This window comes from Phalacrocorax carbo, chromosome 17 (assembly GCF_963921805.1).
Source record: "Phalacrocorax carbo chromosome 17, bPhaCar2.1, whole genome shotgun sequence".
Classification (NCBI taxonomy): Eukaryota; Metazoa; Chordata; class Aves; order Suliformes; family Phalacrocoracidae; genus Phalacrocorax; species Phalacrocorax carbo.
Window position 1 is genome coordinate 4,405,773 of NC_087529.1, and position 19,225 is coordinate 4,424,997.

The window sequence follows — 19,225 nt, forward strand, 5'->3', positions numbered from 1 at the left end:
GATGCTAGCACTTTACCGTGCTCCACAGCTTGACAAATGGCTGGCTGGCAGCCTGCCGCGAGCGCAGCCACGCATGCTGTAGCGGGCGCTAGTCGACTCCCTAGGCAAGTGCAGTTTTCTAGGTATCATCTGAGCAGGAGAGGACTTTTTATGGCCATCTGCTAAGAAGAACAGCTCAAGAGCCGTTAGGGGATGGAAGTGGAAAGGGCACGGGAGTTCACAGCCTTATCACCAGGTTTTGTCTGCTGCACTGAGTCACCACATGCCCAAATCCTGAGAATAAAGTATGTTAGTGATAGAGAGAATCCCACGACAGGCAGGAAAGCACAGAGCGTAATGAGAGCGAGAGGAGGGTAGTAGGATGGGGTGAGTTGGGTCAATGCTCGTGTTACTCAGTATTGCCGCTTACATTTGCAGCTTTGAGATGGCATCTATCTTACACTCATTATGAAGATTTATGTGTCTGGAGTAAAAGCTGGGAGAAATCTCTCTGAATTAATTTTAGCTCAGTGATGGCATCTTTATAAACAGTTCCTTTCTGTCTTTACACCTGCAGTACTGTAAGCCTAATCTTATGCCAAAGAAGTTGGCACTCACTGCTATCAGCTGGGTTTGGTGAAAATGGAAGGAAAACACAGACCACTGCCTCTGACAAAGCTCTCGGTTTACAATATAATATGTCAAGTCTCTGGGGCAGTCAGTCACCTTAACTTGGCACATCTAGATGCCTTCAGCTCCCAGAGGAGGTATTCCCCTCACCTTTCCCCTAACGTACACAGCCTAAGGGGAGCTGACTTGCTATCGGGAGTGGATACCATCCCAAAGTTCACTCTGATCACAGTATGGGTCAATAAGTGATGAAATATGTGCCTGTGTCCATTTTCACAGCCCTTTGCAGACATGAGCTGATTAAACTTCACACCAGCAACATGAGGCACCTCTATCCTCAGTGATAGAGCACTGGAGTCATGGGCACGTTAAGTGTCTCATCCGAGGCAACAAGCTGGTGAGAATTTGCACCAGATCTGTAACTAAGACCCATACTTGGTGTTCAATGAACTCTTTCTGTTAATACCAAATCTTAACCCATCCCTCCACTCCATCTTTTTCAAGATGGAAATCAGAGGAAAGAAAGTTTGAAAGGTGACAAGCTGGGCTCTGAAGAGTGCTTCTGCACCACTCAGCAGCTCGGTTATTGCTATTGGTACCTACATACAAGGGCTTAAAATCTGCTTCTTTGCAGCCTCCTCCTCCAGAAGGTGGGAGGCAGCAGTAGTTTGGTGACCTGCCGTGGGGTACATGCTCAGTAGCGACCCACCGGCAAAGCAGGGGGACCAGCCCTGATGGGAGGGCCCCCAAGCCTTCTCCGGCTGGGGCAGGGCAGAGCTCAGAGCAGCACGAGGCCCTCGGCAATACGTGAGGGCAACAGCAAAAGGAAGAGGCAGCTTCTGCTCCGTGCAGCCTTCCTGTAATGTCCACAGGTTGGAACACCCACACGCTTCTGCTAGGGCTTGTCCTCTTTATTCCTTCCCAGGCAAGTTGCCAGAAGAGTGACAAGCGAGCTGGCAGCTGATGTTAGAAGCCACCATTACTATTAGCTGCTGGTCACAACACAAATGGCGCATGGATCAAAGATGGGCCTGCTCCTTTTACTAGAGGGCGTTTTTTAAAACAAGTCAAAATTAATGGAGACAATAAAACCGCAGTAACTACGCTTGAACATTTCTGAGCGTCTCCTACCACCGGGCCCCTTCTGAGCAGCATAATCTCTGACGTGCTATTCCATTTACTTAAACAGATGATATAATTTATCAATATAATGGACGCTGATGAAGATGGATTAATTTGGATTACAGAACCAGCGCTTTGCAGTGGCTCTATTCAGGACACAAAATGAGGATGTGTGTGATTATGACATTGTTTGGAGCAGGGTGGGCAAGGGCAGCAATCTGCACAGAGACTCGGATGCTCCTGAGCTGGCGGGGGAGGGAGGGCAGCCCTTGTCACAGGTATAAGGTAAGGAAGCTTCAAGCACCAGTATTTTTCTTCAAGTTACTTTAGGCTTGTCAGACTATGTTTACGTGATCTACCAGCATTTTCTTTTTATAAATGACTTATCTCACCCTCAGTGAGATCCCCATAGAAGGTAATTAATCAGAGAGGTAGTGTACAGAGAAAAGGAAAAGCAAAACTTAAAAAAAAAATAAAAATCACCATTGGGTGAGATGTACGTGATCTCTGATCACACCTCTTCTTTGTACCTGTTCCTGATCCCACTATGTCCCTGCTGGGAGACTCGCACATTGCATCGGCCAGGCGCTCCCGAAGGCCCTCTTCAGTGTGCTCCATGGAAGACATGTGACGGAGACTGAAGTTCTCAGGCCAGCTCCCACACACCTCCAGCAAGGTCACGCTCCGGTCGAAGGCACCTTCAACAAACAAACGGGAGATGTTTGGGAGACCCTGGGACCAAACTACTTCCGTACATATTATTTACTGCATTGGAAAGAAAGAAGCCCTAGCATGTTGAGTTCCTGAAAAGCTAATTTTAGCACATTAGTTAAAATGTTGGTGTTAATAGCACAGCAGGAGTGAACAGAGCCCTAAGGTCTGAACAGCTTTGACCAAGCAGCTGTAAGCAAAAAGGTTAAATTGAAAATACAGACCCAGTTCTGGTCTCATATTAGAGAGAGTTGGGAAATCAGCATAACGACACTGATGGAAATGACCACAGAACCAGGAACTGTAACGTTGAAACACTGTATATACGTTATGAAGTACATGCTAGACAACTAGAAATTATTTCTGAAGTTGATTTGCCTTTCCCTGGGCTGCTGGTGAGCACTCTTCCCCCTGCTCATCTTCGACAATGGAAACAGTCATTTTGTCCTTGCTAATAGGCACAAATTTTAGCCAATATCCCTTTCTTGCTCTTGAGCAGGAAAGCGCAACAGTACGGCAGACTGATGCGGAAAGGACGGCTTGCTTTCTGCCTCATATTTGAAGTATGTCTACTGAAGGTAAAAAGCAAGCCCTTCTTTCCATCTGGGGTATCTGTGGTATTCTCTGTTTGTGCACTGTGAAACTTTAGGTCAAACGTGAGCTAACAGAGACTCCTTTATGAGCAGTGCTTTACCAAAGATGCTGGCTACTGTAACGGAGATCACGTACCTGCAAAAGACACTTAAAATAATTCCTTAACTTGCAGTTATTACCACATTCACAACAGGGTTTGATGCTCTGCTGAATGCAAAGATTAGATTCTGAATTCAAGATCAATTCGAAGTACAAATTAAAATTATTCTACTTTATTATACAGCACGTCTTCTGCGAAGGCTTACTGAAATCATTCCCACTTGGAACAAGATTACAGTTATGCTTTGTTGCTTCAAGCACACACTATTTTCTCAACTATTAGGTAACTGAATATGCAGCGTTTATTGTGCCTGGTTTCTGCAAGCCTACAGAGGGGAAAAAATGCAAATGCCAATGTTTCTCAAAGTTAAAAGTACATGAAACACGTCCTTGTTATCAGGCCTTTGGTTTTCCCCTTTGATCAGCCGTCAGAAACTATCTACACTTGTAGTCTGTGACTGTACAGCTTCACAGCACACTCCCTGCCACTGACAGGTGGTAATAGAAAGGGTGAGAGACCAAGCCCCGCGGCAGGCGTCCCTTCCTCTGATAACGTCCAAAGTACCGGGTGATAACCGTTAGTAAACACTCGGGCAGCCGGTTAATCCATACATCAGCAAAGAGGGGCAGATAATTTTGAACTCTAATGGCATGGACAAAAGCACCAGGGCTGGCATTCAGGGATTTATATGGGCTGCAATGGTGACTTCTGGCTCCTGAATTTCATCGGCGCGCACAACTTTGATTTATCTCTTTGCCTGGCTGCAGAGTAGATTCCTGGCACTAGAAAACCATCAACACTAAAATGGACCTCTACAAAATGGGACTGTGGCTCTTATGTGATACATGCACTTGAACTCTGGATGAATCCCAGTTTAAACCGAGAGGAGGAATGACCAAATATTTCAACTTTTAATGGGTCTTTGGATTTATAAGGTTACTCCAGTCTACTAATTTGTTTTAAAGCAAGGGTTCTTGAAGCTTGTTTGAGAAAATGCAGTGAGGAGGCGAAGTAATTTCAATGATGTTTAAGTCTCTGCAACATTTCCATATTGTCAGCTATCCTAACTGCAGGAGGAAAAGCAAAATTTGGTCTTTTTTCAAAGCTTCTTTTTTTCAAGTCATCTTTCTGTTGTTTCATGCGACCCCGAGACCCCCGCTCTGCATATACTCCAAGACCCCACTAATTTCAGGTATTCTTGATAGGGCTGGTCCCATACCTGGAGAGCTACCGGGGGGCTTTTAGATCTGTATCGCAAAACCCCAGGGTGGCAGCTGGGAGATGGCGAGCTCCTGGGGGTTTGCAGGGTTGTGCCAGAGATGCCAATGAGAAAATCTCTTCTTACTGGTGCTTGCCCTTATTCCAAAAGTGAGAAATGGGAGCATTTCTGCTCCTACAAGCAGACATGAATAATAAGGCAAATGGCTTTTGAAGCTCTGCCAAGATGCTTGCATACGTGTACAGGGAGAAACTTCATAGAGTGCCTGTCTCTGGCTCCTGAGATACTTGAGTGAGAGCAGAGGAGACAAGTGCAGCGTTACCCCTGCAATCAGGGCCAAGAGCTGCCAAAACTTCTTAGCAGCAACGTGTGAGGTTGCAAGTGTTAATGCAAATACAGGTTAGAGGGATTAACTGCACAGAAAGTTTTCTTGTAAAAAGCTGTGAGGCTGGTGAAGCTCTAGTTTTATCTTTCCTCGCTTTTTGCTCCTTCATGTTAGGAGCACACATCTGGCAATGCCATTCATATCCAGGCACCCAGCTATGAGTCACCGGCCACCACTGCACCCCACGGGTGATCGCCCTGCCTGTGAGTAACGGGCGGCGGGGGCAGAGGAGGTCTGTGCACCGTCATCAGCTCTGTCATGCAGTGGAATCCACAAAATCCTCCTTATTTCAATATACACATTGATAAAATGGGTTCCATGTAAAGCTGAACATGCAGATGTATCACCGAGATTACTTAGAGCGTGGGGGTAGAAAATGGGACCTTCTTGAGCAGGCAGGTCATTTCCTACCATAAAGCCCAGCTCTGTCCCTCTCTGATGTAAAAGAAAACTGTTCCAGGAAAAACAAGACCGATTGTCACGGACCTTCCTGCTCTTCTTGCCTTTGCATCGGCAGACAGCACACGTATCGAAGTAAAAGAATTTTTTTCAAGGCAGAATTAAGTCCTGGGTATTTTTACACCTTGCAAAATTCTTCTGAGAAGCGCATGAAATGGCAGACGGGCTGGTTGCTCCCCAGGAGCCTTTGGGTGCTTTGCCCCACGCACATTGTTACCAATGGCACATGAGCTGGTGGCATTAAACTTACACTGATAGCAGCTAACCATATCTTTGCTATGTATTAAAGTGTAATCTCTTTTTCTGGCTGGCTTGCTCTCCCCTTTTCAATCCCAGTATCTCAGTTGATAACGTATCAAATTCCCTATTGTCAGCCAGAGAGAAGTTTACAAATAAACCTCAGTGGAGTGTCCTGCTCTCAAAATCCCTGAAACCCGCAGCCCGAATGCAACCGCAGAACCAACGCGGCTGAGAAGGCTGCTGCTGATTCAAGGGATTACTGAAGGGTTGAGAGAAGGCAGACTTCGCCCTGTGCCTCTACTGACAAACCGCTGAAATCCCACTGACAGCCACCAATACCAGAGCTTGGTGTGCGAAGCCTAGCCTTTCTCCTGTCCCCCAGACCTGATACAGCTCTGATGCTGGAACAGGTTCCACCTAACAGGAGCAATTCAATTAGATCAAGAATGAAGGAAATTAGGCATTATTTTAGTCAAAGCAATTACTAGTGAAATCCTGGTGAAACCCCATTAAATCACTGAAAAAAATACCACTGACTTAAAATTGTGTCAACATTTCATCCTATCGCACGGTGCTTTCAAGCTAGCAGAACATTTACTTCTTCCCTTATTTACTGAAGATGAAACTGGGCAGAAATTAAGACCACGAGCCTCCTTTGTATGATACCCAAGCACCGTCCCAGACCCACGGCACTACAAATAAAAAACAACCCCAAATCAAACCGAATGGAACGAGCAGAAACCTTGGCCTGAACATCTAGGTCGAAGGTGCTTTGTTTTGCAATTCCAGCGTGTTTAGCTTTACACTGCCCCAAACACTCCGAGCTAATTCTGCTCCGCACACTGGATTTTCCTATTAAAACTTTCATTTTCTCCTGATACTGATCTCCCACTTCTGTCCTTCCACTGACATTTGCCTCCCAACGAGCACTGCCCTTTACTCACGCTGCTGCCGGATGGAGCAGGATCAGGCCCCCCGTCTTTCTGCTTAATGTTTCTCGCATTTTATTAATGGCAAGGACTTCTGTTATTACTCATACCAAATTACCTTGCTTAGAAGCACAGGATTTGTCTTTCGCATTGCAATTGTTTCAAGGCTTTTAATGTAAAAGGAAAATAAATTCTACACAAAGGAAAAAAAAAAAAAAAGCCCCAAACCTTGGAAACATCCTTTCATTTCACAGTTAGCCCTACCAACCAAAACCGAGAAAACCAGAGCAGCTTATTTTCTTCTCCGAAAAACCTAGTAGTAAAAAGTATTTTTACAAAATATTTTAATGCTTCTAGTGTGTTATTTTTCTAAGTCAAAATAGCTAAGCTAAATCTTTCACCATAGCCTTTAATTCGAAAGCCAGGGGAAATTTTTTTCATTAAACCTCTGGACGGCTTTGTTTAAAATATGAAATCAAGTAGCTCCATTTCCTGTCTTCTAAGGAACAGTAAATCAAAAAGAGTATGTTCTCCAAAAATACAGTAATGGTTCTATTAAAGACCTTGACAGTTTTGAGCCTCACCTTGCATATTGCAACATACGTGTGAGCAAAAATAACAGAGTAAATAGGAGAGGAAATGACCTGCCAATTTTAACCGATAAAAGATGCATCCTTCTCGTGAAAGGGGTGGGGGCTCAGTCCCTCGGGATGCAGACCCTGGGGCGCGACCGAGATGGTCTCAGCGGGAGACGAGGGGCTGCCCATCACCAAGCCCGTGCCTTTTTTGGCCCCTTCAGGAGCAGGAGTGGCCTTTGAAGGGACTCCCGATCCATTTGGCACCGGACGCACCGGTAACCGCAGCGTGAGCATGACAGAGCTGCCCAGAAAAGCCTCGGCCGGGAGCGAGAACCCCATGGGCGTGTGAGGAACCAGTGCATGGAAATTCCTTGCCCAAAGAAGTGAGTCAAATTGTAACGTACCCGTTTAAATATTAATGGTTGAACTTTCCTACAGGGTTTGCCAATTCACTTCCACGCCATAATTTTGTTACTCCAGGGGGAATGCCACAAAGCAGCAGCTCTCAGTACTTGAAGGGGGACCCCCGCAAATTCCTCATTTAAGCATGGAGGAAGCAGCATCTCCCCGCCCTGCCCCGTATCTGACATTTGAACACGTGCCCGTGCTCGGCAGCACGCGCTGCCGATCCTCTCCCATGCACAGCTCACGTGCTGCCTTCCCACTCTCCCCCGGCACATCAGCTTACATGTGACAGACTTTGCAACAACTCACCTCCGTGCACGGCTGTTAAATCAAGGTGTGAGCGTTAATTACTGCCTTTGGAAAGGACGGCAGGAGCTACAGCCTTTGCGAGTAACTCTTTCCCTGTCATCTTCCCTCCCACGGAGTTACTTTTTTTCCAGAATCGCTCACAGTTCTGCTATAAACAGGACATTACTCACCAGCTCTGTATCCTGTGAGTGCATTTAATTAATGGAGACTTCAGTCGGGGTGCCCAGTCCCACAGGCAACGAACACTTTCAAATCCCTTTGAACTTTTGGCTAAGCAAGGCTGAGAGGTTCCTGTGTCCCTCCTCAGTGCTACAGACTTGTAAACAAAAATACTGTTTATGCCTCTGTCATTATTTCTAAACGAGTTTTAAGCAAACACGCAGCTGCCAGGAGGAGCAAGCCCGGCGGCGGGGCGGCCCTGGGAGTCCCCGTGCCCAGCGGCTTTGCGGGGACGACGGAGGGTGGTTGGGCAGGAGGTTGCCCAGCCATCGCCCACGTTTGCTGTGGCACCGGCCGCAGCCGGGCTGCCGGCCAAGGCAACGGATGGCAACGTTCAGGATCATAGCCGTGCCGCAGTGCAAGCTCGGCAGGTCCTTAGGGACAGTCTCGCCCTCCTCCTCCTCCTCCTCCCCACCACCCCGACAAATGCTGTCTCCTCCTTTCCTGCACAAGGGGTTAACCACAGGCTCAGGAGAAGCGTTTCAGATGATTAGGAACACAGCCAGCGATCACAGCCATCGTGAAGGCTTTTGAATGCGAGCGAGGCTGCAATTTTCAGAGCTGGAGCAGTGAGATATTTTTATAAATACATAAATCTTTTCAAGGAAAAACAAATATAAAGGAAAAAATGTAAACATTATTGTAAAATGCATTATAAAATGTCTGTTGTTTGTTAATTTTGCTCCTTATTATCCAGTCTATCTGTACCACTGATGTTGAAACTTTGCCTTTTTTTTTTTTTTTAAAAAAAACCTCCCTTATTCATTTAAAAATAGTTTCCTGCATGTTATATGAATAAGCAAAACCTAAGGTCCTAAATCCAGGAGAACTTTGAAGTATGAAACCCATGGTCTATGGGAACTATGTTTTCATTAATCAAAGTAGATGTTTCTAAAGCCATCAGATTTATCATGACTGGATTTCATATGTGAAACCCAATATACACACAGACATACACTGCTTGTCCTTTTGGATTAGTTCTGACCTTTTACTCTCCTTTCTGAAGGATCTGCCTTTCCTCAGAGCAAGGCTGCCCTGTTTTACCACTGCATCAGCCAACGGAGCCTTGACAAAGTACGTTTTCAACTCTCTGCTTTCTGTGTCTGAGTATGAGTCTGGGTTAAGGTCAAAACATAAATGATTAAGTATATTTATTAAACTCTGCCTTTGCCTTGAATGCTCCCTGTGGCTCTCTATGCCATCCAAACTGCAGTTTCACACCAGCCCGTGGGTAATACACCTGGCCACCAAACGAGGGACCCGAGCGTCACGGCAGCGCTGACGTCAAGCCCCGGGCTGGCAAAGCTGAAGGAATCCCCCCAAGAGCCCCCTCAGCATCGCCGAGGACTCCTGCAGCCCTGGCCAAGCTCCTGGCTTCCCCAGAGGCACGGAGGTTAGCAAAAGGACACGGGAGATAGACAGGATGGTTTAAAAACTGGAGGCAGGATGCGACATCCATCCAAAGCAGGACTGAAAAGATAAAATGCAAAAAAATCTGCGTTTGGTGTCATCGGGAAAACTTATGCCGTGGTTTTGCAGTACCAGAAGCACAGGACTTTGTCATCTTGCTTAAAAGAACAAGATGCTGGGGGCGAGCGTGGGCTCTGCTGCGGGCACAGGCGGCTGCCACTACGCGCTGCAGGCGCCGACGGGGAAGGCACAGCTCAACTGCAACCTACGGAATACAGTGCATTGAGAAATAACAATACTGTATTCGTACTCTTTCTGCAGCTCTGCATGCAATTTGTTTAGTGGCCTAAAAGCAAAAAGAGATGGAAACTACAGCATAGCTGGATGCTATTATGATTTTAAAACCAAAATACCCCCTCACAATAAAAATAATTTCCAAGAAAAAATGGTTCTTTTCCCCATTGAATAGCAAGATTCTTGCATATTTTAACTCTTCACAGCGTTGCAGAATCGGAACGCTTGGCAAAAATCAGGAATGCTATGATCAGCCCCAAGCCCCCTTAGAGATTAACATTTCTCTACACTTAATCCTGACATAGAGCATCCTGAAGAACAGGGTTCTGCACAACGCGGGGCAGCTGGGGTGGGTGCGCGTTACCAGGTACGATGCTGCACAGCAGAAACTTCACCTGATGTTCTTTCAACCTCTAGGTCTGGAAATTTCATTAAAAAAGGATTCGCAAAAGATCTTCAGCACTTTTTAGTTTTTGCAAGGTTGGAAATGTTTTCTTGTGGTATTCACATACTTATAATTCTCAGTCCTGGTTAAAATTAGAAAATCCAGGAACTTTTTTTTCCTCCTATAAAGTTTCCTACTCTCTGAAGATCTACCACTTAGTTAAGCTTACAGTAAGATGAAATTAGGAAATTTAAACACACAATGAATTCCATTAAATCTCAGCCGAGGCTTTGTTAGACGAGTCTTTGTTTTGTTTTACTTCTCATCTGAATAAAAGCTGCAACTTTATGACGCTGAAGTCTTTGTATTGGCTTCGCTGGGAAAAGCTGCGTAAGATGCAGGAAGGGTACATCTGGTGTTTCGGTGACACTACATAATGATGCTTATTTGTTTATATGCCAAGGCATTTCTGAACTCACTGGAAGGGGGTTGAAGGCACACCCTGTCTTAGCGCGCTCACTTCGCGAGGCAGAGATACGCCAATTCCACTGGAGGAACTTGAATAATATATTACTTCCCTTAAGAAAACAGCGAGATTAATCTTGCTTATTATCAATCTCGTGGCATGTGCAAATAGGCACATATATATAGACACACACACAGATGTACAAAGGACACAAAATGGATTATAAAAGGTTCATGTTTACCCACAAGTAAGGAAAGATCTGACAACTCATCGGGGTTTTCTGGGTAACTAAGATCTTATGTTACACTTCGAGACACAAGTGTGGATTTGTCATATTGCTTGAGAATTAGTGGTAACTGTCTGAGCCAAGGAATTTAATTCCGATTGTTTCATTTGAATTAAAAAAATCTTAGTGTTGAAAAAACATTGGAACTGTGCTATATACCAATATATCACTCCAATTGTAATAGGAGATTCTTGTGTAATAGAAACAGAGAGTGTAATGCTTGGAAAGGCCAAGTTCATTGTGGGTACACAGTTCCTCCACAGCTGAATTGTAGGTGATACCGTAGCTTAAACCCGCTGCAAAGGAGGGGCGAAGGCTTCTCCATCACCGACCCACCTGGATGGAGCCGTGCAGCCGGGATGGATGTGGCCCAGCACACTGCCCTAAACCCTGCCCGGGCACCCTCACTGCCCTCCTGCTCCAGAGACAGAGGCTTCTGCTGGGCTTGGGGTAGTTTTTTCTTGATAAGTAATATGCACACAGAGAAATGTTCACAAACAAAGGGAGATAAATGGGCAGTTTCTTATCAGCCAGGAGAAAGTTTGCAGAAGAGAATCTGTAGGAAAGAGACTGAGCAGCCATCGAAGCTCCGGAAACGTGAAATTTGGTTTATATCACTAGGAACTGCTTAAGAATGAAACTGAAATATTTTTTGTATTATAAGAGGAAATATTTCTGTGGTCTCATATCACCTTTTCCAGATGAAACATTTCACAACCCAGCCGACATATAAACAGAAACCAAAATATTTTCCTAAGGTGCATCACTAATCCCACGCGGGGCCTCTAACTTGTAATTTATTTGTCTTACCTCACTATGAGATAATGTACGCATCGGTTCCAAGCTACTGTCTAATAAGCGGTACTTGTACACAGGATAAATAAATCTCACTTGCAAATACCAGGCACTCGCTGGGCGTTCGGGAGGAGCTCGGAGGGTGCTTTCTACTCTCCTGCCGGTCGCTGCCCAGCACGCGCACGGCAGTGCCCCGGCTCCTGCCCTCGCCTGCCCCTGCCAGCCCAAAGCCGCGCAGCTGCCCGCAGCGTCCGTAAGCATCTGCCGTTTGCAACTGCTTTGTAGAAATTAGCATATTTGCATCACCTATCGTGGGGGTTTCCATGTCCGTTGTACAACTCCTTGCCGTACACCTATGCTGCAACCGGCTTTCCTTAGGGAGTAACAGAGGAGCGATGACCTCCTCCTGACACTGTAACATTCAACTTATTAGAGTTCTACCTAATACTATGCGCACGGCCTGCTGTAATCACAGCTTCCCTACAAGTATTTTAACGTATTCCACAAACAGCACGAGACAGGTTCAGGCATTAAACCAGAGTGATGGAAATTTTGTGTTCGGGGCAGCTGAGTGGCCGCTGTAAGGACAGAGCACCATTAACATCAGGAACTGGTTTGGAAACTCTCTGTTGCTACTTATTAATTGGGCAACCAAGATCAGGGAGTGGAGGAGAGATTGCAAAACACACCTAGAGGGCCAAATCCTTTGCTGAGGCAAAATGAATTACCAATGCTGCTGTTAAGAGTTTTATTGCTTACACCAGGGAAGAGCTGGAACACCAAGTAACTCACCCAAGGTCACTTGGGCAAGTCTCTGCCAGGGCTGCCCAGAAAGAAATCTGTCTGAGGACACCCCAGTGCAATGGCACATCTTCCTAGAAGGCAGGGAAACACATGACTGGATGGGACCTCTGGAGCTGCCGAGTCCTGCCCAGCAGCTCCCAGATGGCCCTTCTATCAGCTCTGGGTGTTTTGGAAATTGCTCACTCCAAGTCTCTAGATCCCTCCAAGAATGCTAGGAAAACGTGTTTCTTTAAGGCCTACAGAGAAATGTGAAATTTAATGTTTAGAAAATAATCAAAATTTAAAAAACCTTAAACTTGTTTCCTTGTAAGCCTTCCAAGTCCGGGAAGATAAATTCTTTTGGCCTGATTCTGAATTCATTTAAAGCATGTGCCAAGTTGCACGAGCTAGTTATCTGAGCTCCAGCAAGGACTGGACCTACCACTGAAATCTCTGGTCCCAAGCCAGCTTAAGCATACATTTAATTTTAAGCATGCAAACAGCCAGATGACTTCAATGGTAGCATATATATGCTGAAAGTTACGCGTGTGCTTAAGCGTGCTGCTGGAGCGGGGCCAGAGCACTTGGTGACTCACAGTACCAGGGCCTGATCTCCCAAACCCTGTCCAAGGGAGGGATTTCACCCCAGCCAGGCAGGCTTTGGAAAGGCCAGGCAGCACCCAGCTGGTCAGGAGCCAGCAGACCCGTCCTCGCTGCCTGAAGTTTTCCTCTGCATACATTGAGGAGGTTTTGCCCTTGTCACTTATATTATCCATCAGACATATGGTGGCTGGATAAGGCAGAGCGACATTGCAAGGTGAGATGATGGAGTGAAAAAATTATTGCAACTGGCATGTCCTAGCCTAAGGCTTTCGGTCATTTAACTCATCTCACTCTCATCTTTGGAAAAGACCGTACTCAAAGGGCAGGAGATTTACCCTTCTACAGGCCTCATGTTTGCACTTGACAATCTGCAGCAACAACTCCAAATGCAAACAGGAGCTAGGCAAAGATGGCTCACTGGTTTTGCCTAAAAGCAAAGCTTTCAGGAATAAGCAAAAACTACTTAAAAAAAAAAAGTCACACAAGGACTTCTACTGCCTTGAATAACACCACCATTTTTTTACTTGACAATGGCACTCTGACCTTCTGTTACAGAAGTCAGAAGAAGTGACTGGAAGCATGTGCCTATACAGCGTTATTCTTATTGGGACAAATTAAAATTAAATATTTTCTTAATAATGTCCTTATCTTGGAATTTTTCTGTCATTTCCCATCTGATCACTGCCTATTAGAAAGCCCACTACATAGAGGTTTTTCAACAAACAGTAGACGAACATTTGTGCACGGGTTAAAGTCTGCTGCCAGATGCTCAGTGAAACTCCTTGACTTCAGATGAATACGGCTGATGTACACCCACCAGTGGAGATGCTGGCCGAAGGGACCATGTCAGATCCCCCATCCCTTGCATGCAGGCGGCTGCCTGTGGGGAGCTGCCTCGCTGCTTCAGCCGTACGCTTCCATATCACTGAGACAAGCGGATCTCCCGCGAAAGCAGGAAAGGACAGAAACTGGCTGCATCAACCCAAACAAGTGCAAAAAAGATCAGGGGTAAGAGGAAGGTCTGATAATTCACGCTGCGCCATTAATTTATGAAATGCAGCATGCTCTAATTTCGAAGCACAAGAATCAGATTTTTATAGCCAATCTTTTCTGCCTTCAATAAACCCCCATTTTGGAGCACTGATGGCAAGGACATGCTTTGCTGTGATTTATGAAACAATGCAACCAATAATGTAATTTGGGATTAACCATTCAACTAGAAACCACCGAAAGCCCAAAGGGACCAGGCACACAGAGGGGGATGAAGGAGGAACTTCCATGTCTGGAAGTCCAGATCATGATGCCCCAAATCCTTGCCTGACCCCACAGGCCCTGGCCCTGTCTGGCAGATTTCCCTGGATCCAGGAAGAACTGCCCCAGTTTTCCCAGCACCTTGGCCCCGTCCCAGCACATCTGGGATGATCAAAGTGGGTGTTTCTCCCCACCTGCTTCCCCAGGAGGGCCTGATTCAGCCACTCAGCTCTGCGCACACTTTATAGGCTGCTCTAAACACACTTCACAGCACCAGCTGGCTTAAGCACCACAGCAAACGTGGGACCATTCACACCCAGAGGTGGAGCTGCCCCGTTACGCACAGCCCCGCCGGCCAGGGGAGGAAAGCCCGTCCCTCCCCAGGGTCCCTGGCATCTAAAACCTGGTACCGTGACCTTCTGGGTTGCAATACCTAAATCCTCCTGTGAAACGAGCTTCAGTCCATGTGAATAGTTTGATTATTATAACCATGCTGCTTGCCAAGGCAAGACAGATCCCGAGAGCTGCATGCTACCATTCTTGTGGACAATAAATATTCCACTGGAATCATAGCTTGTACATATTTACAAGGATAAACCTGCTACTAATAACTACGAATCAAATGAGAAGATTCCAATTTATATGCCAAAAAGCTAGCAAAAATCTTCAGCCTGTTATAAACAAGTATCTATCATTATAAACTAAATTCAGCATGTAAAAATCCAAAGATGGAGTTTATTGTCTTTAATGGCTGAGAAATGACAAGTGTGTTTGGTTGAAAAGGAATTTAGTAAGAAGTAGTTCTGTACAAGAACCAAAATCCGTCTTAAAAACCCGAAAATCACTGCTGACAGTTTTACTGTAGAATTAAGCCGTTGTGAACTCTCAGAAGTGGGGCTTATCACAAGTTTCTGGGGAATTCAATACAGAAAAGAAATCTGATTATTAGGGAGAATCCTGTAACTCAGGTAGAAGCTGATCCTACACCTTTCCCAGTCCAAAACTGAGTGAAATCACTGACATTTTGCACAGGGGATTGCTTTCTGACAGCCTGCCTCGCTGCCTCGCTTTTGTCAGCAGAGCGATGATCTGTGAGCCCGTCGGAGCAACCACTGTTCCAACCTTGTGTCCTAACAATCTTCCCGTCAGCACAAAGCCACTGATGAGTACGCTTGGCACAAAGCGTCGGGAGGAAAAACTTGCTTTTAAACCACAGAGAAGCAAATCCAAGGGGGTGAGTGAGTGGGTGTCACGTACCGGCGAATGAAGATAACGAGAGGGGTGCATCAGGTCTGACGATGTGGCTGTGTCGATACCTGTAGAAGTATCCCCTACAGTGGGCAAGCTCAAGGGTGGAAGCTGTCCAAGGGGAACCTCTGAAAAACGCTGGACAGCAGCAAAAAACGTGACAAAAACCTTGCCAAATGTTTCAGCGCGCTGCTGAAAGGTCAAGGTGGAAGGAGCCTCTGCGCTGGATGCCTTGGAACAAAGACAGACTTTCCTGGAACAGAGCACGTAACTGTTCAAACATCAACCCATCATCTCAGTTGTGAACCGAGGAAATAACAATAATAATTTTACAGAGAGAGAAGAAAAAGGAAAGGGGGGGAAAGGAAGTAAATTCTTTTGCCAGTTCCAGGTACGCTGACCTCCCTGTCTGCAGATTAATTTAAAGCAAGGAATGAGGAAAAAAAGGGGGATGTGAGAGGAAGTAAAGAAAACATTTCCAAGTACAGTAAGTGACCAGAGTGGAAATGTATCCTGGGAGAAGTAACTTTTCCTAAGCACAGAAGTATTACCTCTGATACATTAAAAGGTCAACAGAGGCACGAGTAGTTTCATATATGGAGAATAAATTCAAAAGGTATGTTAGGGCACGTTCAAAGCACCGAGGGAAACAGTGGTGCAGCTCTGGTGTCTATCAAGCCATATTTATTGATGTTCTTGCTAGCTGAGGCAAGGTTTGGGAACATGGATCATAACACCATTTTTATACCCTATAAAAGTACACTGCGAAGTGATGAGAAATGTGGATTGTCGAGTTGTGCCAGGCAAGTCCATTATAAAGAAGGAGCGTACTTTTTCGTGAGGCTTTTTACAATGCAAAGAGTAATTCTTTTCTTGCTGTGAAAAAAAATTGGGAACCCTCCAAAGCATATGTTTCACAAATCTCCAAAAAGTGGAAAACAAGATTCCAAGAGGAGAAGTGTAGGAGGTGCGGTGTGAGAACAGAAGTTGGGGATGAGCTTCCTGCATGTCCCGCGCTGAGGACAGATGGGGCCGGCACCAGCCCAGGACCTCTGCTAGCACACTCGCAGTCTGCACAGGGGCTCCCTCCCCACGCCATTTGCTTCATAGCTGATCTTAGGGCAGGATTTGGGACTGCACTGGAAGCTGGTTATCCTTCTCCCTGCAACTACGGCAGATTTTGTTTAACTGCATTCAAAACAGGAGGTGAAAATAGAGATGTTTAAGACCACCTGCATTTTCTGCTTAATCGAGCAGAGAACTGCCTTCTCATTCCAAGGGGGAGAATTAGCATCTTAGCACCTTGTTTCTCCAAGACATTTGACCTTTGCAGCTCTACAAACTAAGGCACTGGCTAATTTTCATCTAGTTGGACACCGTTCGGAAACTACTGAGGAAGCGGGATACGTTGGAGGTGTTTTGGTGAAATATTTAAACTGGAGAGTTGCCACTGAACCGAAGGCACCTTTTCCCCAGAGCCCTGAAGCTCTGCCAGGGCGCAACGGAAAGAAGGCCTGGAGATGACAAAGACCTTCAACAAGTGCACAATTCAATCTTTTTCATGTCAGCTTTGAAAGTCAGTCCCAAACCCATGCCCATATCTAAGCACGTTAGCTTGTCAGGTGGGACACGGGAAAGCATCACCTAAAGAGACTACATCAGGATGATCTTCGGGTCAATGCAAACAAGGCTGCACGGATTTCCTTCCTGAGATGGTTTCCGATACATTCTGCATGCCACTGAAACCAGAGTGAATGGAAATAGTAAAGTAACTTTTCAGCTTTATGTCCGAGTCTTGTTGACACCACTCTGACCAGCCCAGTAAAGTAATTTGTCCACCTTATGCCTTAGCTTCTCCACCTGAGTGACAGGCATGAGACGATGCAGCGACTTGACTTCAGTTTTCCAAAAATAAATATCTGGGAATGCTCTGAGGTCTCAGTAGCCAGTCAGCGCATATCGCTGCTCACGAAAGACCCCCTGTAGCTAACAATATGACTTTGGAACACCTTGAAAATCCAAACCAGATGAGTGCTGTGCCCATCTACATCAGAAAGCTGCTATTTTTCAAACCATCCTGTTGTTAGGTCAGAAAGCCTGCAAGGCTGTAGCGTCTGCAGGCTGCAGCATCTAGTTTTAGGCAGGTTTAGAGAACCCATCCTAATACTCACAGCAGTGAAGACAAGCAGCCTAAACTGAACTGGAAATCTCACTGTTCATAAGGAATGAAGTTCACCTTCATGCTGAGAACAGGTGCAAGGTCAATATACCATTTAAGACCCATTTTTAGGGCTTAGTAAAACTTACGTGGTGCACAGACCTTGGGCTAGCCTTCAGCACGGGAAGGGATTTTACCCGTAATAAACTAGCAAGAGCCTGTAGTGCAAATTTCTGCAGGACCTTTGACAGGATGACAGCTACAGAAACACAATAAGCCAATAGGCTTGTAACCACCGAGTCCACCTACCCTTCTCATATAAATAATGGGTTCAAGACAAAGGAAGTAGAAATTAGATGCTTGTGGTGAATTGCAGAGAGCCAAAGACCTTATAAGATACCCAGTACTTACATCTACACTTAATTAGGAGTGAAACTGCAGACACAAGACCTCAACATGTGGTATTCACATGTGGGCTCAAAAATACTGTCAAAGCCCCTTTTCTTACGGTTAAAACGTTGAGGATGTGATGCAGAGGGAAAGTCTGGAGATGCCTGATCGACAACCCCAGCTGCCTTGTGTAATGACACACTGTGCTCTACCGACTCAAACGCAGGGGCTGCTCCAGCACTGTTTGTGCAGATGCCAAGTTTTGCCCTTGCACCCTGTGCAAGCCAGACGACTACAGAGAGGTCCCGAGATGTCTGTTGTATGTACTGATTGAGCAGTTAAACTTAAACAAGAAGAAATCTGAAATTCAGATGTTAGTGTCAAGACTAATAGGAAACAGGATGCAGCTATAATGCAAATACAGTGGTCCAAATTCTGGTCTCAGTTATGACCCAACAAGTCCAATATGAGTGCAGGGAAAACGCATTCTGTTGTACATTAATGAAGAATTCTGTCTCGTAGATTTAAAAATAAACTTGTAACTTTTTTTGACCCTATGTAAAATCCCAGCAAGATTTTTCTCCAGGAATAGGCAAAGGACAAAATTGCTTGTTATCCTGGTATTACTTGACTTCAGAGATGCCTGCAACAGAGTCAGGGTCTTCTGGTGAAATCCCAGTTCCACCGAAACCAACAGGAGTTTTGCCAAGGCATTCAGTGAAGGCAGGATTTCACCCCAAATCTTTAAAGGAATATAATTTTCTGAAGAGGAAAATACATTAAAACACAAACAAATGCTTTTATACAGATATTTAAAATGGATTTTAAGGAAGGTATCTAATTTAATTAAGAGTGCAAATATGTGGATGTCATCTTCACACTGTGTATAAACAATTCATCTTGACTCACATTTCTACAACACTGTAGTGAGCTGGACTAGCTCTCTGCGAACAAAACCAGAGACATCTGCAAATCGGATTTAAAATCTTTTTTTTTTTTTTAAACAAAATGATTAAAAGTTGAAGAAACACTTCCATATGGAAGAATCTTACCCCAACAGGTCACCACAAAGACACTTCAAACACAATAAAACAGGAAGTGCTAAAAAAAGCATAGCAGCTCACAAAAACCCCACAACCTTTTCCACAGAAAAAATATATGTCACCCTGGGTAGAAAAACCATTTGGCAGTGTAATGTGTCTTTAATCTGCTCAATTTGCTTATTATAGTAAAGGGTTAGAGGAATTTTCAAGTGGTGGCCAAAAATACTACAATGA

General features: G+C 45.3%; 1 protein-coding gene across 5 annotated transcripts in view; it reads right to left on the bottom strand.

Annotated features, from left to right (window-relative positions):
• The window catches only part of BCAS3 (BCAS3 microtubule associated cell migration factor), a 370,477-nt gene that overhangs the window by 21,720 nt on the left and 329,532 nt on the right, over positions 1-19,225 (bottom strand). For all 5 annotated transcript variants that reach the window (XM_064467926.1, XM_064467925.1, XM_064467929.1 and 2 more), the window contains one exon: positions 2,262-2,429. In XM_064467926.1, the coding sequence (XP_064323996.1) occupies positions 2,262-2,429 (168 nt within the window). The remainder of the gene's footprint in view (positions 1-2,261; positions 2,430-19,225) is intronic.